Source organism: Gymnoscopelus braueri (assembly GCF_963280865.1).
Source record: "Gymnoscopelus braueri genome assembly, chromosome: 11".
NCBI classification, from domain to species: Eukaryota; Metazoa; Chordata; class Actinopteri; order Myctophiformes; family Myctophidae; genus Gymnoscopelus; species Gymnoscopelus braueri.
The window spans coordinates 43368917-43394169 of NC_137613.1; the positions used below are offsets into that span (position 1 = coordinate 43368917).

At 43.1% G+C, this 25253-nt stretch overlaps 1 protein-coding gene across 1 annotated transcript in view; it reads right to left on the reverse strand.

Moving 5' to 3' along the window:
- csmd3b (CUB and Sushi multiple domains 3b) overlaps positions 1–25253 on the reverse strand; it is a 592566-nt gene that overhangs the window by 60501 nt on the left and 506812 nt on the right. The window contains exons 39-50 of the mRNA XM_080442703.1: positions 24925–25043; positions 23583–23652; positions 22816–22932; positions 22070–22279; positions 21299–21487; positions 19208–19385; positions 13706–13851; positions 8671–8751; positions 7927–8040; positions 7567–7755; positions 7109–7267; positions 4368–4556 (exon numbers count right to left, since the gene is read on the reverse strand). Coding sequence (XP_080298829.1) covers positions 4368–4556; positions 7109–7267; positions 7567–7755; positions 7927–8040; positions 8671–8751; positions 13706–13851; positions 19208–19385; positions 21299–21487; positions 22070–22279; positions 22816–22932; positions 23583–23652; positions 24925–25043 — 1761 coding nt within the window. The remainder of the gene's footprint in view (positions 1–4367; positions 4557–7108; positions 7268–7566; positions 7756–7926; positions 8041–8670; positions 8752–13705; positions 13852–19207; positions 19386–21298; positions 21488–22069; positions 22280–22815; positions 22933–23582; positions 23653–24924; positions 25044–25253) is intronic.

Genomic DNA, 25253 nt, shown 5'->3' on the forward strand with positions numbered 1-25253 from the left:
AGACAAATCAGGTTCTCTCCCCACAAGCTCACAGGGCCAGAGTAACTGTGGACGTCTGACCACCGTGTCACCTCAGCGACCCCTGGGACTCTGAGGCGAGGCCCTTGCAGGGCCATAAAGATAAGGATGAAGAAGGAATGCAGTTTGCCAGCCTGAGCTCCGATTACACACCAAGCCACTCTCTCTCTGTCTCCAGCTTCCCTCCACTCTGGAAGTGAAGGGGGGGAGCCCAAAGTTATTTATGACATGCAGGAAATGGACTCAGGAAAGAGAGAGATGACATCACACTCTCACACACACACACACACACACACACACACACACACACACACACACACATCCCCGCTCTCTCTCCCTCTCATTCCCACTGGGACAATGGGACAAAGACATTGTATTGCAAATATTATGTCCTTGGATCGAATGCCTGCGGGCCTGGCCCCAGTCGGGTGAAGAAAGGAACTATTGAATGTGTTGTGTGTGTCGCCTATGGATGGGTAGTAGAGCCCACACTGTTTTGAGTCATTTACTAACAAACCTAACCTAAATGTATATGATGCGGAGATATGCCTGAATTGCATTTTTGATTTCACGTACAATGAGAAGCCCAAAGAGACTCAGTGACGATGCGTCATCAAGGGACGAACAATAAGTCAATATCATTCACTGGATGATGTGTGTCAATATGAGATCTACACTAAGAACTGGAGGCCGCCTCCCTCACCGTCGGTCGACCGGCCCCCTTTCTATAAAGACAGAGAGACCCCCGTTCTCTCTCTCTTCTCCTGCACCAGCCCTCCAGCGCTCTTCCTGCTTCTGCTCTCTGCTACTCCTCAACCCAGATGATGACCTGATCCCAGAGGAACCGGGGGGTGGGAGAAGGTATGGGGCACCGACCCATCGTACTGTCTCTCCCACCAAGACCCTGGTAGAGTTTCCCCCCCAGGGACGCTCTCCTCTGCTACTCCGGCACTCTGGGAGGTCTCGACTCCCAGAGACTAAAGATTTTGACCTCTCACTGGACTCTGGAAAAAGACTGTCACAAAAGGGCTCCCAACCAGGTCGTATGAGTCTAAAACATGAAATTATGGCAACTATCTGACGATATGCTGTATGGATGTGTAGATTTCTTCCTTCCTAAAGGGCTCCATGAAACGTCATTTTCCAGGCAGCGTGGTAGTTAATTTCTGTTCAATTCTTTCCCCACATGATATCCTCGGTTCCACTTTATCTACTAACATTTAAGCCCTCATTTGAGTGGGGGAACTAATACGTTCTTTTTGGTTCTAAATTATCTAACTGGCTCCCTAGTAGTTAGCATATATTGATGGAGAGCATGGCGTTACATGCCGGCCTTCCTCAAAATATGGCCTACGATGGAAACCTACCTAGGTCTAAGTCATGACCTTTGAGGACAGCACCAGCCTGTCATTAAACGTTGAATGAAAGATCACCTAGTTATGACGTACAACGAAATACAGTGGCATTTCCGATCATCTTTGTGCATTTATTTTCATTAATACATTTCTGAGACTATTTTTATTAAGAAGGCGTGTGTCATTCATTTTTCTCTGTTTACAGTAATACTATTGGGATATTTATTGCAAGTCTGACAAGAACTCACGTTACTGTTACAGTGACGTAAGTTTCAGTATATATCAATATATATATTGTAATAATTCATAAATTATATTTATATGATTTATGGAATATTACGTCCTGTACCATGCTGAAGTTATGATCTCGGCGTGTGATTGCTACACAGGCCCACCGCCACGAGGGGGCAAGTTCGATTTTATAGACCCCCCCCCCCCACACACACACACACACACACACACACACACACTGTTTAAGTTTCATGTACCCTATAGACAAATTGCAAAAACAACAGAAATGTTGGCCGAGATACGACTGTCAGAGACGACAACAATGAAACACCTTCTCTGAAGTAGTAATTTGGAGGGTATAATTTGAAGACGGGAATTGGATCGCTTACTCAGGAAGTTCAACAAACAAACAACGAGGCTGAAGTCTACTGAGGAATAAACGTGAGACAGAGTTGAGCTGGTTTATTTTTTCTGCTGTTTTGGCATGTCAGGGACAGATACATTTAGGCTATTTGTATAGGACTGTGTGCAGCACTGTCCCCGGTACTGAATGGAGCGCAGGATAGACAAAGACACTTCACTTCGGTTCAGCCTTGCTTGGTTATTGTGGTTGTAAATAGAACTTTCAACCCTATTTAAAAGAGAGAGAGAGAGAGAGAGAGAGAGAGAGAGAGAGAGAGAGAGAGAGAGAGAGAGAGAGAGAGAGAGAGAGAGAGAGCGCTGCATGGCCACATGAACCCTACGCTGGGCAAGCACTGCTACAGTACATAAAGTGTCTTTCTGTGGTTTAAAGAAAACATTTAAAGCTTTTAATTATTATTTTCATCGTTTATTTATTTTTCGCCAAGGAGATTTGATGTAGAGGGAGAAAAGGGGCATGGCCTAGTATAGAGCTCTGGGGGATGTCGGTCAACTATTTAATTTAATAGAGTTTAAGTGGTTTTAATTTGTTAATTTTGTTGATTTGTGCAGGTATCTCTTAGTGGTTAGAATCATTCATAAATTGTATTATTTTGCTTGTAGACCTACAGTACATTCTGAGTGCTACCATTCCCTAAATTGTGTGACGACACTCAGGTTTAATATCGGCTCCAGCACTGCTGTGAAATAAATGTATTATTTGGATTTTGTAACCGTCGTCTTGTGTTGCTGTTATGTAGCCTTTCTGGGACTATTGCATTGTTCAATCAATGAATTCCATTTCATTTCATTAGACCTACCACCAGACCAATTGTAGGTAGTGACCTGGCAATCTGGCCCAGATATTCATTTCATATTATGGCCATGACACACAAACGCATGGAAAAGGTGAGGTAGGAAATTGTTTACATCTAGTCAAAATGCCACTATATTGCAACCTACAGGATGAAAGAAATACAGAAATGGGCATTCAGTAGCAGGCCGATAACCTTCTGTTTACTATAAAGATTTGCACTTCATCCTGACTCCAGGGCTGCCGTGATGCTGAAATGTCTGTTGACTATAATACAGTCAGAGGTATACAAGTATACTATAGGACTTAAGCTGGGGTTCCAATTACATTTATTATAATGTACTGTGTAGTGTATACCATACGTATAACCCACCGTATAACCGTATAAGTGGTTTTCAAACCTTTTGTGCCCAAGGCACACCAATGGGCAAGACAAAATCTGCTAGTACTCCTAGCGAAAACAGCTCATCTATAAGCTCACGTGTCGTGAATAAGACTAAGAATTAAATAAATAAATAATAATTATATATATGACATGCCCAAAACAGGTAAGCCAGGTTGAAAGTGGTTCAATACTTTTTTTAAGGTATATAATTTATATTCTGTTTTGGGAAATGACTGCTCACAAAGTACTGATATAGTAAGTAAAGCAAATCATTCATAACTTCTTGTATAGTTGTAGGTATTGCAATAATAATGTGTGGTTGTCACAAAATCCCAAGACACACATGGACTTGTCTCAATGCACACTGGAACCACTGCTGTACACATCTTCATATTGAACTAATGCACCATGCAGGCCCCACAGACTGACTTCCTCTGCTGTGTTTCATATGGAAACACAGCATTGCTATTAAACCCTCTTAGAAAAAGTGAGTTACAACTGTACTTGGACCACTACTACACCAGATCTCTTTTCCAAAATAGCCGATCTTACAAGCTCACAACACGTCTTGTAGATCTGATATTTTTGGCAAATGTCTGCTCTATTTATTTAGTGCTGCAACTATCGATTATTTTCTTTGCGATTATCCTATCGATGACTTTTTCAATGAATTGAGTTAAACATCATTTATTTTAAATATTATATATTCATGTTTTTTTACATATCAACAAATCGATCGAGCGTTATTATATACTTACTTAGTTGTTGCTTGTTTTGCACAACGGTGTAGTGCAAAAATAGTGAATAGCAGATCGGTGCGACGCGTTGTGAGCTTGTAGATTGGCTATTTTCAGTTTACAATATAATGGCATATCCAAAATAGGGATTGATTACAAATCGATTGTTTTCTATAATCAATTACATCGATTAGTTCGATTAACTGTTGCATCACAACATCTATTTTTATGACACATACAAAGAATAGTGCTAAACAATAGAGATTTACTGTACATTTAGCAGTTTACCATTCAACACACTCACGCACGCACGCACGCACGCACGCACGCACGCACGCACGCACGCACGCACGCACGCACGCACGCACGCACGCACGCACGCACGCACGCACGCACACACGCACACACGCACGCACACATGCACGCACCTTGGCAGGCCGGTACAGCCGAGTCCCAGGCATGGTTTCCGAGACGTGTGCGGCGGCAGGTTCCTGTGGCATTGCCCAGGAGACGGTAGCCGCGGTCGCACGCCCAGCGCACCACGCTGTTAACATGGCCGCCGCTCTGAGAGGAGATGGAGCCGTGGAGGGGAGAGTCTGGTGTGGAGCAGTACAGCGCTGGCGGCACAACAAGAAAAACACACAAACCCTCTAAGAACTGGCAGCTGGTAGCTTTTCTAGTACTAGAACAACACATTCTCACTACCAATAGCACATTGTAGCTTTCGGGCAGAAATCCTGTATCTGCATATTTAAAAGTTTTTAAAATGTATTTTTTGTGTAATTCATCTCCCTACTTCATCGTACAAGAGAGCCGCACAAAAGTAACCGAAATAGACTATCCACCAAGCTCACAATGATTCGCTACGTGACACGTTATGAGCTTGTAACTATTTTTTTAACATTTTGAAAGTGACAGTGGTTAAGTCAGCCTGTGGGTTATATACATATAATGAAAACTAAGTATTGTGACTTGTGACTTAATAAAATAAACTACGTTGGATCCATCGGAACACAAGGTTCATTTTTTCCATTTCCACCTTACAGCGACGATGTTGACGCTTGGGTGACACGTGAGATATATGACCGAACGTCTGATGCGGATGCGAAAGGTACCCCTTTTGCGCACCATGTTGACGTGGACGGAATCATAACTGATTTCAACCCTAGCGGTACTGCTCGGTGCAGACACTTGGGCACGCCTCATGGGGTTCAAGTCCGACGGCGTTGCGTGCCTTGTTCTAGATGTCTTTAATGGCAACATCGCCGTGTTCTCTTTCATGTCTCCATCACCAGACACGCAATCTGGGAACCCATCAGCAAAAAAAAAAGCAAGCTCTGAATCTGTCTTGAATTTGCGAGCTCTGAATCTGTCTTGAGAGATTACCAGTCACGTGACTCGGACCACCCTGACCATTGAAAAGTGACAGTAAAGGGGTACCCGGTGCGTTGACCCAGTGATGCCAAGGGGTTCCTGACCAATAGTCCGTATCTGACAACGTGGGAGTGAGAATGAGTTGACTGCAACAGCCCAAAACAATGAGCTGTTACTAATGTTCACAGTGATGTGTACGCAGTGAGCGAATACTGTCTGACAAGTACATCAAGTATTATTATTAATAACGCTGGTTAGTGAGTTAGTGGGCCTTGTCAGTGTCTCCCAAATGCTGTCAAAATGTGCATTCCAAACAGGGAGTTAAGAGCCCACAGGTAGTATCAAAGTGACACATTTTTTTACATATTGACGATAAAGTTATGCTAGCAAGCTTGTAGAAGATGACAAAGTCATGCTAGCAAGCTTAAAATGACTTGCAATAAGGATACAAGTTTAGACACGATCAGAACAGACTTAACTGTTTCGAGCACATCTGTTTTAAAATCGGTAATGTGACACTATATGTGACAAATTGTGCTTCAAGCATCTGGACATACATTATTCATGCAGGTATCTAAAATTTGACATCTCCCTGAAATGAGATTACACGGGGATTAAAACATTGGCAAAACAAGGACAGATGGAAAGTTTCCTGGGTACAAAATATTGATCCCCACTTTCACTTTCAACGAGGATTAAACTATGATGTGTTTTGGCAGGTCTTGCAGCCTATCACCTCTTTCCCCTTCAGTATATGAATGTGTTTGTTGTATGAAAGCCAACTAAATCAATGATAATTTCCGATTTGGTTAGTCTTATCTGAGATATTTTATCTGACACTAAAGAGTCCGAGGCATGGGACAATGGCGTTACGTTGCACAAAGAAACATTAAATTCCCTTGCTCAAGAGCACAATGCCACCACGACCCAAATCTTGAATCTTCTGGAGTCCAAACTACTTCTCGTCACAGAAACAGCAAGGTTAGGTGTAATCTTCAGAAATCCTCAGCTTGTCTCCAGAGGGTCGCCAGTTCGAAACACAGAAAATATGGTAAGAAAAGTGAATGAGCTAATAACTAATCAATGTTCCCTCGAGCAAAGCACTCGAGCCCCCCCCCCCCCCCCCCCCTCTCTCCTTCCCCAAATGCAGTGGTAAAAGAGACGTTCACATGTGAATCAACAAAACTGTTTGCATGTGAAGAATGGCTGAAAGAACAACCTGTGTACACAGGAAACCTTCAACAAATGGACCCACCACAGCAAAATCGGCAGATAATTTAACCCAGAGAGTGCAGAAAATGACCCAACCTGAGTTAAATTGTCACTGGGGATTTTGCTGTGCAACATCAATGATCATGAGGACTTCTTCAGAGACAGACAGAGGAAAGACGATATGACACGAATGCAGATAGACACAAAAAAACGGTGGTGAGCTGAACACACACAACATGAGCTGACATCACTGATAATGCACAGTTTCTTTATTCAGCTTGTTCTTCTGCCGTCAGTTTTTCAGTCAAAGACTGATGGTTGTGGCCTGATTTTCGTCACTGTCCTACTTTCTCAACATGACTTTGCTCTGTGGAACCCAAACAACTTTTGCCATCTTGATGGAGGAAAAAAAAGAAGACTACAGTATGTTACTAACTTCAGCATAACTTGGAGGTTTGGTGAGGCAGCAGCGCCAATGTTTTCCCTTTCAATTATATCTCTATTTCTCTCTGTCTCTCTCGCTCAATCTCTCTCCATGCATTTTAACTGGTATAAAGTAGTATAATAAAGTTGGGATACATACTTTGGTACTCACCCACATAGCGCATTTTGAAGCCTCTCTTATTGGTGCCGTGGTCCGAGGACCAGCGAACCAGGAACTGGTGACCGGAGGTCGTAAGGTTAAAGGGCGTGGGGAGGTCACCGCTCAGTGTTGCCAGGGTGGGACTGTTGGCTGTTGGACCTGAGAGAGAGAGAGAGAGAGAGAGAGAGAGAGAGAAAGAGAGAGAGAGAGAGAGAGAGAGAGAGAGAGAGAGAGAGAGAGAGAGAGAGCTGTTAAATATTTATTTTCCAAGACTGTACGTGTGTGTGTGTGTGTGTGTGTGTGTGTGTGTGTGTGTGTGTGTGTGTGTGTGTGTGTGTGTGTGTGTGTGTGTGTGTGTGTGTGTGTGTGTGTGTGTGTGTGTGTGTGTGTCAGAGACAGACAGACAGACAGACAGACAGACAGGCAGGCAGGCAGACAGACAGAGATTAGTATTTTACCATCAAATATCTCCAACACATCAAACTCTCTCTCTGTGTGGAAAGTCTCAAAGGTGACGGTGACATTGTAGCCTTTCTCCACTGTCACACTCCAGGAGCACATCTGGAGATTAGGATAGCTGTCTGGCCAACCAGGGCTCAGGATTACCCCCGACGAATCGTATCGCACGTCATGGGCGGGGCACTGGACTGTATGGGGAGAAAAGGGGCATAGAGAGATTGTGTGCTTGAATTACTTGAATAATACTACTATTACAAATTACAAATACCAATGTTACTATACTAATAGGACTGTTAATAGCAACAAAGATATAAAAACATTTGAACAATTTATTGTGGATGTTAGCATAATATACACACCTTGGCATACTGGGGGTGGCCCATCCATCTGTAATCTGTCTCCAAGGCGACATGTCAGAATCTCACTACCAACCAATGAGAAGCCAGGAAGGCACCGGTACCTGATGATGTCACCTGGAGAGGTGGGGTGAGTCAAAACGTTTAGCACCTACTGTTTTAAACTGACAGTCATTTCAAGTTTTTCAGAAAATTTAAAAACAGTGGTTCTCAAAAATAGCAGATATACAAGCTCACAGCGCCTCACTTCGTGCCGCGCTGCAAGCTTGTACATCTGCAATTTTTGAAAATGTTAAAAGTGCTTGAAATATTTTGAATAATTAAAATAAATAAATAACACAAATCTTCTCTTCTAGGGGGTGGGTCCCTGGCACAAAAACATGTTCAGATGATGGGGGTCTGCGGCCAAATACATACTGTATCAATTATTTGGCCGCGGGGGTCCTCCTTGGTACAAAAACGTTGGAGAACCACTGCTTTAGAAGGCATTTGTAGAATCGGCCTCAGATCTTAAGGGGTTAAAACACTTCATGCTCATCTGTAACTTCCACATATGTGAATTCCTGACGCTGCGATTGATTTCCAACAAATGTGGTTAAATCAGCACGGTAATGCAACCGCCTGGGCAAATAGATCGATAGCTTTTTAAAACTTGAAAGGTCATTCTGTGTGTGTGTGTGTGTGTGTGTGTGTGTGTGTGTGTGTGTGTGTGTGTGTGTGTGTGTGTGAAGCAGTCAGACGCTTTACCTATCTCCAGCTCTCCGTCGTCCATCAGAGTGTTAGCATTGGCCACGTCTGGAGGAGGCTGGCATACTCTTAGCTGGTAGGCTGGAGAAGAGAGGACGGTAAAAGAGGGGAGAACAGATGAGAAAAGTAATGTTTTACTTAAGTAAAAGTATCAATACTGCAATGTAGAAGTACTCTGTAGCAATGTAGAAGTACTCCGTTACAAGTAAAAGTCCAGAATAAAAAAATTACTTGAGTAAAAGTACAAAAGTATTGGTATCAAAATGTACTTAAAGTACCAAAAGTAAAAGTACTAAAATGTTTGAAAAATAGCAGATCTACAAGCTCACAACGCGTCGCGATGCGACGCGTTGTGAGCTATTTTCAAATAGCCTATGTATAAAATAGGGCTAAAGTGGTTAATGTATGTTTTATAATGTAATAATGTATACTTGCAAAGTAACTAGTAACTAAGTTTTCAAATAATTGTAGTGTAGTAAAAGCACAATATTTGCCTCTGAGATGTAGTGGAGTAGAAGTAAAAGTGTAGACAATTGGAAATACCCCAGTAAAGTAAAAGTACCTCAAAATTGTATTTAACTCTTTCACTGCCAAGAGTATTTTCATAAAGTACTCCCCCAGTGCCAGCAATTTGCGTATTTCTTAATTTTGTAATTTTGTAATTTTTCATTCAAATAAATTATCTGATTGGGTTTTTAACCCATACGACAGTTCTACCAGTAGAGAGCAGCAAATTGACACATTGATGACCTCGCTGGCTCACTCGCCCCCTCCCAGGCTCACGTCACATTCGGTCATAACCGGATGTGACATTTTCGACAATCGTTGATCGGGCTAAATTACGATGTGATACACGACTACGATGACTGATCGTCACCCAGACCAAAGAGAGTAGACGTGGACCTCTCCGTTCGTTTTTTATACCGTGTGAAAAACCGTGACTTTCCCTATTCTGGCCGAAAATGACAGCGGGAATTTTTTTTTAACCGGAAACGGAATCTGCGTCATGAAACCGGAACCCAATGAGTCTGAAGGAGTCAGGAAGCTAAAGTGATCATGAAAAATAAACAGAATAGAACTACAGTCAAAAGTAAAAACTCTGGATTTCTCGTTCTGGCACTGAGGGTATTCAGGAAAAACTCGGGATAACTCGGGCGTGGCACTGAGAGAGTTAAGTACAGCACTTGAGTAATGCACTTAGTTACTTTACAACTCTGATGAGAACAGAGGCAGAGGGGAGGAGGGCACGGAAGATGACAGGAGGGGTGAGGACAGAAAGAGAGATGAGACATGAAGAGGGGAGAGGAGTGTAGAAAAAGGATGTTAATACCTGTGACACGGCACAGGGCTTTGTACTGACCTCGGGTCAACACAACCTTAAACTGGAAAAGGGCCGTGTTTCAAAGAAAACGGTGAACAATCAAACATTTCAATCCCGTGAAATTGTTCAATCTGACTCGCCGGGCCCCACACACATTCATATCTGCACCAGCCTTTATGCAGGTCAGTAATGACAGTCCCCAGGGGCCGCTCTGTGAATCCTTTAGAAAACCAAATAGTTGCGTTATATAACCGGATTTTCTATTTCTTTCTTTTATTCACTTAATCCTTAACTCTGCTTTTTTAAGTTCAGATGTTCGTGGTCAGCCAAGCGTGGAATCAAAACGAGACCGACTTTACAGATAACGCTCTGCCTTGAATGATAATAAAGGAAAGCGACTTCACAGCTCCTGAGCGGAAGGAAGGCTGTAATCAATATTACTGCTCAGCCCCATAGATCACTCACTAACGGAGAGCGAGAGACAGGGACAGAGAGGGGGTGACAGACAGACAGACAGACAGACAGACAGACAGACAGACAGACAGACAGACAGACAGAGTGACAGAGACAGAGAGAGAGAGAGAGAGAGAGAGAGACAGAATGAGAGATACACGCAGAGACAGAGAGAAACAGAGGAGAGTCAGGGGAGAGTGAAAGAGAGAGAGAAAGTAAGAGAGAGAGAGAGAGAGAGAGAGCTGAGGGCTGTAAGTCAGGATTAAATTGACTATGAAAATGAGACCTGCCAATAATATCTGCTGCTCTCATGCATATCAAAGCCCTGCGGTGTGCGTGTGTGTGTGTGTGTGTGTGTGTGTGTGCGCGTGTGTGTGTGTGTGTGTGTGTGTGTGTGAAGAGGATCAGTGCAAGCAGTCATTGATCTTGCAAAGCTCAAAGACCCCTTTTTTATGCCGCGCTCCGCATTCGGGTCACATCGGCTTTCTGCGTCTCAGTCCAATGTGCATTTCCATGACAACATAATCAAACACTGTACGGGGGAGGGGAGGGGGGGGGGCACTTACAGTGTTACAGATGCAGTGTGTGTCCTTCCAAAAAACTGGACCGAGCGCTTGATATAATTGGCTGGGTCAAATTGAACAGGTTCGACGTGCTGGATCCATGCCGCCTTTCAAGTTATTTCTGTGATGTTTACAAAACCCCCACAAACTGCTCGTTGGCAGCTCCCATGAAAGACTTTTGAATCGTAGTAGCAGCCAGCGGTGGAAAAAGTACTCTGAATGTTTTACTATCAATACTGCAATAGAAGTACTCTGTTACAAGTAAACGTCCGGAATTCAAAAATGTACTTGAGTAAAAGTACAAAAGTATTTGGTATCAAAATATACTTAAAGTACCAAAAGTAAAAGTACTAAAATGTTTGAAATTTTTTGTATAAAATAGGGCTATTAAGTGTTAATGTATGTTTTATAATACAATCATTTATATCTGCAAAGTCACTATAGTAACTAAAGTTTTCTAATAATTGTAATGGAGTAGAAGTAAACGTATTGAAGATTTAAAATACAACAGTAAAGTAAAAGTGCCACAAAATTGTGCTTAAGTACAGCACTTGAGTAAATGTACTTAGTTACTTTACACCACTGCCTTTCAAGTTATTTCTGTGATGTTTACAGAACCCCGCAAACTGCACGTTGGCAGCTCTCTTGAAAGACTTTTGAATGGTATAGTTGCAGCTATATATTATGCTAAGAAAAAAACAAAGCCGCCATAGGCACTCGGGTGCCCCAGGGGTAAAGTTCCTGCCCACCACTGCGGAGACCAGGGATTCAAATCCTCTGTGGTGCATCCAGCTTGGCAGGGCGTACACACAAAACACCATTGGCCGTGTTTATGGGAGCGAAAGTGGGCGGCGACCTCACTGCGAGGTGAAAAGCAGCGGCATTGACGTCACGTGTATATCGTAGGAGATGACACATGATCGACTCATATTCTTTACTTCAGTAAAAGTACCAATACTGCAATACTCTGTTACAAGTGAAAGTCCAGAATTCTAAATTTACTTGAGTAAAAGTACAAAAGTATTGGCATCACAATGTACTTAATTTACCAAAAGTAAAAGTACTAAAATGTTTGAAAATAGCAGATCTACAAGCTCACAACGCGTTGCGCTGCGACACGTTGTGAGCTTGTAGATCGGCTATATTTTCAAATAGCCTAGGTATAAAATAGGGTTTAGGTATGTTTCATAATATCATAATTTATATCTGAAAAGTAACTAAAGTTTTCAAATAATTGTAGTGGAGTAAAAGTACAATATTTTCCTCTGAGATGTAGTGGAGTAGAAGTAAAAGTATTGGAAATTGGAAATACACAAGTAAAGTACTACAAATACCTCAAAATTGTACTTTTTTTCACCACTGACCCTAAGACCACCTGCAGGAGGTAGCAGTGACAAAGCGGCTAGAACACATGGAGAATAGGGAATTATACAAAATAAATACATTGGGCAGACAAAGGAACCGTTTCCTCCCATTGTGACTGTGGGGTTGAAGAAAAGAATACCAAATAACATGGGCATTGAGGAATACTCAGTCAAGACAAAACGTGAATTTAATGCTTATGGCTAGTTTTCAATATATTTGTGGCTGGCTGATGCTAGTTGAAGCAAATAGCAGAAGGAAGGCTTCTGTAAAAACAAAACAAAACAAAACAAAAACAGGTTTCCCAGTGGCTCTGTATGCGGTTGTGGATTTCAATCAGCGGGTTTCAAACACACTCGCGTCATGCCGTTTCACAAGATCCTCTCCCTCTCTCTCCCATGCTCGTCCATCCCTCCAGTCACTCTCCACAGTACGATGCGTAATATAGCACGGAAACGCTTGGCGGACGATCTTGAAAACATCAGATGGTCCTGTGTGTGTGCGTGTGTGTGTGTGCGTGTGCGTGTGCGTGTTGTGTGACAGCTGACAGTTAAAACCTGCCAACAGAAATTAATTAACAACGCGTCATATGTGGAAAAGGGGAATGGCTGCTCAGTCAAAGACTAACAACTTTGAAATGACTGTAGCAAAATGGAAAGAAGTTTAAGGAGGAATGGGAAGACAGTGTGTGTGTGTGTGTGTGTGTGTGTGTGTGTGTGTGTGTGTGTGTGTGTGTGTGTGTGTGTGTGTGTGTGTGTGTGTGTGTGTGTGTGTGTGTGTGTGAGAGGGGGGGGTTTGACTGTAGGTGGGCAGTGATGCTGTCAGATGAAACAAACATATCAACTTCAAAATCCGTCTCTTGTGTCTCTTCAAACATTTCAACTGTCCGACTGTCAGAGCACATATCCATCTCACTGGCAAAATAACGCGTGTTAGCGTAAAACAGGGAAATGGCAAGTTGTGAAAGTTACATCGTACTCGATAATCTATGCATGTACAGACAGACAGACAGACAGACAGACAGACAGACAGACAGACAGACAGACAGACAGACAGACAGACAGACAGACAGACAGACGGACGGATGAAAATATTGACAATGATGGTGCTGTTCTTCCATCACTTGAGCTGGGAATAATGTGGTATTGCCAAGGCCGGACAAGAAGCCAACTATAGAGATGTCAGTGTGGGACTCAAAGTGATTTCTGACCGCTCTAGTCAGCCCGACAGATTGTAGTGTTATATTTTTTCCACCAGACGGACAGATATGACACGCCGTCCTCCCCCCCGTGCAATCGTCCCCCTGCAGCTGCAGCCGATGATGATGTTGTCTTACCGTGATAACTGAGGACGAAGAATCCGGCTCCAGAGAAGTCCGAGTGGAATTTGATGAGGATGATGTTGGAGGTCGAGTAGACGGACTCCAGCGCCGTGTTCCCACTGAACTGACCAATCTGAGGAGACGACTGGTCTGGGCCATCCCTGCACACATGCACACGCACACACACAAGCACACACACACACACACAAGCACACACACACACACACACGCACACACACACACACACACACACACACTTAAAACATGACTGTGCAAAGATGTACACCAGTGGTTCTCAAACTTTTTTTAAATTCAAGGACCCCTATAACTTTGAGAGTGTACAAATGGAACCAAATGGACCCGTAAGGGTCCATTTGGTTCCATTTGTACGCTCTCAGAGTTATGCAGACCTGTAAGGCTCCCTTTCGAACCCCTTCAAGGAACTACTTTGAGAACTGTATGCGCACAAGGAAAAACATCGCCTTTGGAGAGGGTCTGAGCAAGGTCACCGATTCAATTCATAACCGGATCAGCCCGATCTTCCCATTACGGCATGATTAAAAGGAGAAAACCGGTGTGATTTATTCACGTGTTCTCTCTAGAGGCTGAAAAAAATGCGATGGGCGAAAGAGATTCACCGTCAACAAGAAAGCTGCAGCATTGTCCAGAAATGGACGGCTGATTTTATTGGCATAGTGGGGGTGGATTTATTGGGATATGTGCTCATTATCCAGTTCAAAATGGTTGAGCATTACAAGGAAATAAAGCTCACATAAACATTCCGGGAGACTGCAAGGCCACTCCACAGTTGTTGGTCTCCGGGTGACATCGAAGGCGCGGAGCCGAAGGTCTCTTGTTTCTTTTCTTTTTTTTTTGCGGAGACCCATTTGCAATGAAAAACCGGTACTGACCCTTTGGAAAACATAATAGGAATGTTGTTTCGAGGGCGACTTTGGTTTCGTCAGCAATATCAGCGGCTAGGCTGCACTGTTCAAAGAAAGCTTGCACTGTAGCCTCTTGGAAAAAACCCATCACTCGCCGGGCAATTATTACAAGCATAATCTCACCAGTATGTTCCTCACCTTTAACGACGGCCCCCTAACCGGCTGTCAGATCTCGGTATTAACCAAATAGCCAGGGTCATTATCGCTAATTACAAAGTATCCCCGTGAAGTTTAATGAAATTATCATTTCCCGCTGTTAAGTGTCCCGGGAGGAGCCCAATTATGCCGCCGGTGACAGCCACGCATGTATGGGATGATGACATCGCTAATGCTCGCACGTGGCTAAGGCTTTTTGTGGCCCCACATGATGCCATTATTCCTAACAGCGGGGCCCGCTATCCATATCTAAGGCAACATCCCCCGTTACAAACGTAACACTCAATCTGCGCTTCGTTTCCTCCCTTCGGTGCAGTATAGGAACACATATATACAGACAGTGGAGGCTGTTGACGTCTGAGGTAATGACGTGTGAGGCCGACGCCCGCGATACAGCCAATTATGTGGCATTATCCCCAAATGTCGTTATGTCCTGTTGTTAAGTCTCCCAGTTTGAGACCAATTAGCGGAGGAGGCTGGCTGTCAGCCTGGGTGGAACTGGACCGTTGTCACAAACACAGTTTTATCGCTGTGCTCTCCGCGGGGAGCGAGGCTTGTTTGTGTCTGTGTTGTGTGTGTGTGTGTGTGTGTGTGTGTGTGTGTGTGTGTGTGTGTGTGTGTGTGTGTGTGTGTGTGTGTGTGTGTGTGTGTGTGTGTGTGTGTTATTTTGTGCTTCCCTGCTGGTGAGCTCAGCAAACTGTCCGCTCTCCAGAACTAACATGACAGTTGGGTCAGGTGCATGTTGTGTCGTGCACAGGGCATGGGCAGTTGGGACGGCACTGAGTGTTGTCGTGTTTATTTGTCAAGCTGTTGTGGCAACCGTCGTGACGGATAAGGATTAACACAAACTGCAAAATACACGGAACAATACATTTAAGGTCTCTCCTTTCCATGTACGTATAGTATGATAGCTTGTTAGTACTAAAAAGGACCAAATGACATGACTGCATATGATTATTGTTATGTGGTAGTATTATATTTTTGAAGCAGCACTCATTAGTTCTGACTTCTGGAATTATACAGTACTGTGACCGCGTGTGTGTGTGTGTGTGTGTGTGTGTGTGTGTGTGTGTGTGTGTGTGTGTGTGTGTGTGTGTGTGTGTGTGTGTGTGCACGTAGTGCTGCTGCTAAATTGAATACTACTATATATGTTACAGGGTGAATGGAGAACCAGGGTGATTGAAGAAGGCTCGCTCGTTTTTACCCACCCAGCAATTCTGTAGAAGAAACACTAGAGGGAGCCACAAGCCAGGCTTGTGCACAAGCACATATGGCCGCGACCACCCACACACACACAGTCACACACACACACATGCGCGCGCACGCACACGCGCTCATGCTTTCAATGGACTGTTAAGATACTTTTATTGTGTTCTGCTGGCTTTTGTTTTAGTTTCTCCCTGACACACACACACACACACACACACACACACACACACACACACACACACACACACACACACACACACACACACACACACACACACACACACACACACACACACACACACACACACACACACACGCACACAGTGATCCATGAAAAGAACTATTCTGTCCCTATCGGTTTACAACTCGAACGGCGCTGTGTCGACTAGTAGAGCATCGGCCGGTCAGCGCGGGCACTCGCGCCTGGAGGCGCGAGGGCGCGCCTCCTCGGCCTCAAGCTCTACTAAGGCGGCGCGCCTCCGTCATGGACAAGCGTGTGCGTGTGCGTGTGAACGTGTGTTCAGCGCTCCCCTAGCGTAGCTTCCTGGTTGCTATGTGGGGGGGAACAACAAAAGACAGGTCCGCGTCGCATCAAAGCCCCGCCTCTTGGCGCCGCGTTCTCCTTCTCCTCCTCGGAGGAGGAGAAGGAGAAGGAGGAGGAGGAGATCCTCCTCCTCGCGAGCCTCGCATAATAAACCCCCGCCTCGCAGCGCCGCGTCCTCCTTCTTTTGAAAATAGCAGATCTACAAGCTCACACTCCTTCTCCTCCTCGCGAGCCTCGCTAATAAACCCTGTCTCGAAAAGCCCCGCCTCGCCCGAAGCCCCGTGCCTCCGTCTTCAATCACCCTGGATCTCCATTCACCCTGTGACATATATACACATCCTATACACATATACATGCTCTATACATTAATAACTATATACAACTTAACCCACACAGAGAAATGTTTATCACATTCAGTGTCATGTTTTAAGGTAAATAAAATATCACTTTACATTTCATAGAAAATAAAACAGCACCAATCTTACATTCTCACAAATTTTCACTTAGTGAAAATAAATGAAAAGATGTCCTTCTAGACTGTTCAAATTGAACCAAATTGATCAAATTCGGATAGTGAAATTAGTCATTTCCCGGGGCTCATATCCCGGGCCTGTGACACAGAAAATATGTTAATGTTTATCACATTCTGTGTCATGTTTTAAGGTAAATTTATTTTTTTCAAAGAAAATAAAACAGCTCATAATCTTGCATTCTCTCTAATTCTTACTTAGTGAAAATAAATGACAAGATGTCCAGTTCAAATTGAACCAAATTGATCAAATTGGGATAGTGAAAATGAGTCAAATGAGTCATTTCCCGGGGATAATTTCCCTTGCTTGTGACGCTCAAAACAATGTATCCACCGTGTTACAGCATGTAGAGACTACAGTATAACTTACAGTAAGCACACGCTTAACTGAACCAGGGATAAATATGACCAAAACTCCTGTAGCGTGAGCTTGCTTGTGAATGTCCAGCAGCGTTGCCATGTCTGCTTATTATAAGCGACTTTGGGCTTGTTTTTCTGTAAAGTTGCTTGTAAATATTGGTTGCAGGTTTTTTTTTGGCTTGTTTTTAAAGCGCACTTGCTTATTTGGGCTTGATCAAACATTTTCATGTCAAGGACCCCCAAATGAATAGGTGTTTATCCGTGGACCCCCATCTGGTATTATTTTGTGCCCCCATACCAGATTTGTGTTGTGATCTGCAGAGCATGTAGACGCTATTTTCAAAAAGCCAATGTACAGTATATAGGGATAAAGTGCTCATGAGGCCTAGTCACTTCTTTTGGGCTTGTTTTCATAGACCTGGTTGCTTAATTCCCTCGCATAATCTGGCAACACTTATGCAGTGTTGCCAGATTCTGTGAGAGAAACAAGCAACCAGGTCTAGGAAAACCAGCCCAAAAGAAGCGACTATGGGCCACGTGAGCACTTTAACATATACATCAGCTATTTGAAAATAGCAGATCTACAAGCTCACAACGCGTCGCATTGTGAGCTTGTAGATCGGCTATTTTCAAATAAAATCTTGCAGGGAAATTATAATAAGCAGATCTGGCAACCCTGCACTGATGGCCAATGATCCTAGTGGGACACACACGCAGCATGGTCTCATCCACACAGCAAATGACAGGCACACCGAGTGGACCCGTAAAGAGACAGGGAGGGCTGGACGGCCGGTAAAATATTTATGGGTTTTTTGATGGTCCACCGCCCCACTGGGATTTGTCCCCATATACGCCAGATGGCCAGTATATATACCCCTGTATATATGAGAGAATGAGAATGGTAATGTGAACTATATTCCACATGAACATGAATATGACTGGTAGAAGTACATCTCCTCTATTATTTCTGTTCCTGCTGTTAGTAGGGTTTGATTTCTATAAAAGATTTGTATAATAAACCACTTAAGCCCTATATACTTATTATCAAACATATCAGCAGTGGTGGAGAAAGTACAAAATGTTTTTACTTAAGTAAAAGTATCAATACTGCAATATAGAAATACTCTGTAAAAGTAAAAATAAATAAAAATAGTTAAATTCCGGAATTCGAAATGAACTTGAGTAAAAGTCCAAAAGTATTGGCTTCAAAATGTACTTAAAGTACCAAAATTAAAAGTATGCATCATGCAGAATGTTCCATTTCAAGTTTTCAAATGTATAGAAATCTCTTGAAAATAGCAGATCTACAAGCTTACAATGCGTCGCATCGCAACGCATTGTAAGCTTGTAGATCGACTTTTTTCAAGTGGCCGAAATGTATATAGGGCTGAAGTTGTTAATGTTTGTTTTGTAATAATAATCCAAATCTACAAATTACTAGTAACTAAAGTTTTCAAATAAATGTAGTGGAGTAAAAGTACCATATTTGGAGAAATAAAAGTATTGGAAATTGGAATTACTCAAGTAAAGTACAAATAACTCAAAATTGTACTTGAGAACAATACTTAAGTAAATGTACATATCAGACATTTTCCAAAACGAAGCGCACGTATTCATGCATTTCAGACTGACCAGAAGCAGAGATAAAACATAATCCCCACCGACCATAAAAATGCACAAACTACAGAGCGTGGATATCAAAAGCAGAGGCATCACCCCCAGCCAATCGAACACCGACAATAATTTCTACTGCTACTAATGGCAATGCCACTTACCAGACAGTGATATAGTCGTATATGGGTTCAGTGCTCAGCACGGTGAAATTGATGTAGATCCCATGTCCAGGGGGAACTCTCACGCTCCACACACAGTCCTGGAAGTTGGGATACTCCTCGGGGTGACCGGGAGAGTAGATGGTCCCATTTAATGACGTGATGTTACCACCGCACAGAGCTGTAAGACAGGACAATGAACAATATGATACTTCGTATATTACTATTAAAGAGTAATATACGAAAAGTACTCTTTTTTTTTCTTTCAGAAGTCCAGAATAAAAAAATGACTTGAGTAATAGTATCAAAAGTAGAAAGTGCTCATTATGCAGAATGTCCCATTTCACAAGTTTTCAAATGTATGAAATGTCAAAAAAATATTTAGAAAATAGCAGATCTACAAGCTCACAATGCGTCGCATCCCGACGCATTGTGAGCTTGTAGATCGGCTATTTTCAAATGGCCGAAATGTACTGTATATAGGGGCTGAAGTGGTTAATATGTTTTGTAATAATAATCAAAATCGACAAAGTAACTAGTAACTACAGTTTTCAAATAATTGTAGTGGAGTAAAAGTGTAATATTTGCCTCTGAGACGTAAGTGGAGTAGAAGTAAAAGTACTGACAATTGGAAATACTCCACTAAAGTGAAAATGCCGCAAAATTATACTGAAGTACAGTACTTGAGTAAATGTACTTAGTTACTTTCCACCACTGCTATTAAATATTACATTCCGGAAGTTTTGGGGTATTGCGTTGGACGGCCAGGAGAGTTGACGTTTGAGCGTGACATGTAAGGCCGATAAGAGCTGTAAGATGGAGCGTGAACAATATGGACGTTAATAAACTGTCATTAAATTAATGGCACTGCACAGCCCACGATGTTTGGCTATTCCTTTAGACAGCCAGGAGAGGTAGATACCGTCATTAGAGAATATAAGTGATTATCTGCCTTAATAAAATGTTATACTATATAACAGGTGTGACCGTATTGTATCAGCCTAGATAATGGGTCATCCCATTATAAGAGGATAATTCCTCTGGCTGACCAAAAGAATAGAATGTCTCGGTGTTGTAATTAGCAGCCGCAAATTACTACTACTACCACTACTGCTGCTACTATTATTATTACCAATAAAAATGGTGACGATAATGGGGGATAGTGGGGGATATTTATAATACAATCGCTGCCTTATTTGAATCTTTTTTTCTCTGCTGAAACCCTGCGATGTCACCTCTCGTGTAAATCTCTGCCATTCCGCTGCATCTTCCATTCAGAATGAATTACTCCCTGTGCCATCATTTGTGCGGCAGGGCTAACACATACTTTAGCATTATGCTCTTTAATCACATCGCCTGTTCCTTGGACGCCGATGCCACGAGCGACGCAGGGGCCAGCAATGTGCGAAGGAATATTACACATGATGTAACGGAAACATTTCTCTCGTTTTCAAGTCGGCGAAAGCAGGTGTGCAAATTGTTACGCATTCCTCCTGTCTTTTCTTCCTGTTGCCTGGCTTGCTCTCCAGGTATCCCTAATTAGTAAGCTCCCTGATCGCAGCTGTGACAGCCCCTAAGGACCGCTGAGGAGGCAGGAGACGCACACGCACACACGGGCTCGCGCGCACACACACACACACACACACACACACACACACACACACACACACACACACACACAGGGGCAGCAGCATATACAAAATGCAGAGCTTGTGCGATCGAGCCATAGTTTAGTCAGGATAGAACAATTATAGTTTGATCCTTTGTCGTTTTGTTTGCCATTTTGGGTCATGGGTGGGATGGCCGACGTGGAAGTATAAAAAAAAAGGGCAACATTTGTATTGTATTTAGTTTTTTGTTGTTTTTGTTTCATTTGTTGTCTATTTGTATGTCTGCTTCTTGTGTTAATTTTTTTTTGTTGTTTATCTTCTACTTGTTTGTGTTGAATTGAAAACTTAATAAACATTGAGTCGTAAAAAAAAGGGCAACATAAACATCAAGCTATAGATTATATACAAATATAGCAGTCCTCAGAGTAAAGGCTGGATCAGTAATGGATCAGAAAAATGAAGAGTAATAAGACATAGTATGAACCTTCACATCGTGGCAGTGGGTGGTTCCAGGTCCGACTGATGCCGTGCAGGCACGTCAGCGACGCCTCTCCGATCAGGGAGTATCCGGGCAGACACTCAAACGACACCGTCATTCCCACGCTGAAATCCGAGCCGATCACGATGCCATTGCGGAACGGCCGCGGATCTGGACAACTCTGGAGTTGATAAGCTGGGGAGGCAATGACCGATTGAGAGGACATGTTAGTGGGGTGGCTTTAAAGGGATAGTTCACCCAAAAAAAATGTTTTTTTCTATCGATTAGTCACCCCATGGAGACTTGAATTCATGGATATTTTTTTCGTTTTTGTCGCATTCCTAAGCCAATCATTTGATGACCAGTGGACCGGTAGGCAGCGGTTCCGGTAGGAGACACAAAGGAGACTCTTTGTGTCTCCTACCGGAACCAGTGCCGATCATCAAATTATTGGCAGGAATGCGACAAAAACACAAAAAATATCCATGAATTCAAGTCTAAAAAAAAAGTCATTTTGGGGGTGAACAATCCCTTTAAAACCGGGAAAGCATCTGTCATTTTAGATTTTTGCGTTGGCTAGTCAAAAAATAGCAGATATACAAACTCGCAGCGCGTCACTTCCTGTACATTTGCTATTTTTGAACATTTTACAAAAATCTTGAAAGTGTGAGAACTACTTGGTTTAGAAGGCATTCGTAGAATCGGCCTCAGGTCTTAATGGGTTAAGTGGTTAAATGAGAGCCGGATTCGACCGTGTTGTTGCGGCGATCAGTTTACCTTGATATGTAATATGAAAGCCAGGCTTGTTCTGGGAGTAGTCGCTGTGGAAGAAGAAGCTCGTCTGGTGCGTGGTGCTGAACAGAGGCTTGGGGAGCACCGGTCCGCTGAACCTGTCGATCACCGCGCCCGTCTCCAGGGTGCCACTGCGGATCTCCAGGTAGTCATGGATCGCCTCCGTGGAGAAGTTTAGAAACTGCAGGTGGATCCCTTTTTGCAACAAAACCCATGTACGGTAAGTTAAGATTAAGGTCATGTAAGATAAGACAGACAGATACAATATACTGTAGAAAATTGGTTCTCAAAGTCCAGGGGTCCTTGGAGGGGTACCAGGGGGTCCCCAGCAAAATGTGTTAAAGCGTCACAATAATTTCAACCAAGTTCATCCATATTTAATTCTTTGGCTATTCAAAAATAGCAGATATACAAGCTCATAGCGCGGCCGCGCTTTGAGCTTGTAGATCTGCTATTTTTGAAAAATCTCGAAAATGTGTGCAAATCTTTAAATGAACATTTTGAACTCAAATCTTTGCTTCTGGCGGTCCCTGGCACAACATATTTTCAGGTGGGGGTCCACGGCCAAATATATATCAATTTGGGGGTCCTTGGCAGTTGGCACGAAGACGTTTGAGAACCACTGCCGTAGAAGACAGACAGACCAGACAGACAGACAGACAGACAGACAGACAGACAGACAGACAGACAGACAGACAGACAGACAGACAGACAGATCTTGTGGTTCTTACCAAATCCAATAGGTAAGTTGACCGTCCATGTGCAGTCCAATCCACTGGGGTAGTTACCGGGGTAACCAGGACTCATGATCACTCCACTCACATCTGTCATCGACCCACCACACTGGGCTGGGGGGGGGGGGGTGGGAGAGAGAGAGAGAGAGAGAGAGAGTGTTGAAAGCACCTCACAGTGGAGACTGACCTCACACACCAATTAGTAAAGGATCTTTTAATTAAGCACAACAGGTCTGAACTCTTCTGTAATTTAAACCTGACTTTCTTTTCCCCCGCACTTTGTTGAATCCATGAACACTTTTTTTTTGGCAGTTTTGGCAAATAAGCTCTATGATCAACTTATGTATATATTGGAGATGATTGCTACAGTTTGACCCGCGTGCGCTGTGGATTATTAGCAGCCCGGAGTGTATGCTAATGCTTCTGCACACTCTGGATGTTACTGTAATGGTCCCATCTATCACGGCATCGTCTTAAATGTGTGGGATTATGCAGAAGTGCATTAAAACAGAGACAAACAGGAGGTAAATATGCAAAAAAAAAAACGCTTCCATACACAATGGTTACACAATGGCTTCCTGAAATGGCTTTTACTGCACAGTGCACAGTGATAATTTGCTTTGCTGAAAAGAGGCCTAAAGTAAGAACAAAACAAGCATTTACTGGCTAGCTAGCTTTGTGTGCTAACGTTTCTAACGTATGCCTACGGAGTGTGTGTGTGCGTGTGCGTGTGCGTGTGTGTGTGTGTGTGTGTGTGTACCTACCCAGGCATAGTGGTACAGGATAGTTCCATCTTCGGACAGGTCCAGGCATGCAGGTAATGTGGGCATTACCCTGTAAGCAGAATGCAACCAATTCAGAACCCTTGATTATGTAATAAATGGCCAAAAAATATCAGAGCTGCATATGATTTAACTTGGAAACACTCTATTCAGACTAAGACACGAAATGAATTCAATGAAGTACAGTATCTGGCAAGGAGCACTAGCAGTCGGTGTATGTGTGTAGGACTGCAGTTGAGAATAACTGTCCTATACGCCATTCATGATGCGTATATAGCCCGCGAGCGAGTTCAGGCAGGAGTGTGTTACGCAATTGGGACATGGAAATGTCACCAGCAGCTGATCAATGTGGCGGTCTATTGTAGCTGCTCGTTCCGTTCCTCTTAAGCCTAATTTATGCTTCGTCGCTGAAGAAAAACGCGTCACGGGCGCTATTTTGGACGTGTGACACCAACGTGCATTGAAGTGTGAATCGGGTTTTTACTGTCACACGCCACTGCCGCCGCTGTGGCAAATGCATCTCATACTCCCACCAACATCCCAGCACCTGTATTCCCCAGAGAGGTTTTGTTTTTTTGTCCCTGTGCGCTTTGCTTTTTCCCCTGTGGGCTTTGTATTTTCCCCCGTGGGTTTAGTCTTTTGTCCCTGTGGGTTTTGGTGATACGGTATATCCAGCTCCGCTTAAGCGGTTTTCTTCTAATTACTTTACGTTGAACATGGAGTAATACTGTATGCAGCAGAGCCAGGGTTGCCAGATCTGCTTATTATAATGTCCCCGCAATATTTTATTTGAAAATAGCCGATCTACAAGCTCACAACGCGTCGCATCGCGATGCGTTGTGAGCTTGTAGATCTGCTATTTTCAAATAGCTGATGTATATGTTAAAGTGCTCATGTGGCCCATAGTCGCTTCTTTTGGGCTGGTTTTCCTAGACCTGGTTGCTCGTTTCTCTCACAGAATCTGGCAACACTGAGCAACGCCTGAATGCCAATTTCAAATATAATTTTCACACCTGTATTTACATAATAAATAAAACATGTTTTCCAATCTATGAAATAATCATATACAGTACTGTGCATCTGAGACATATAAACAGTTTTGTTGTATTATTTATGCCTATTGATGTGCACTAAAAAGTAAGGGAAACGTAATCAATATGCCTGTGAATGGCAAACCAGGGGCTAGACCTTCTTTTTTTTTTTTTTATCTCATACTTGCTACAAAATTGTACGGTCATTTTAAAGATTATGATAAAATAGTGAAAATGATATCAACCAAAAAACTTCCCTGAATAACACATTTGCTTATATTTGTTTGTTTTACCTGAAGAGAGTATCCTTGTTCACAGGCAAACTGTACAACGTCTCCAACCATGTATCTGTCTCCTTGTCGGAGTCCATAGTTTGGAGTCTGAGGCTCTGGACACGACTCCAAACCAATAGCTGTTAGCAACGTGTAACACACACACACACAAAAAGAAAAGCAAATACATTACAGTGCATCTGATGATTGTTATCCATGACATATACTGTTGACACCAAGCCTGAATGCATAAACACACACTCACACATACCTGCACACACACACACACACACACACACACACACACACACACACACACACACACACACACACACACACACACACACACA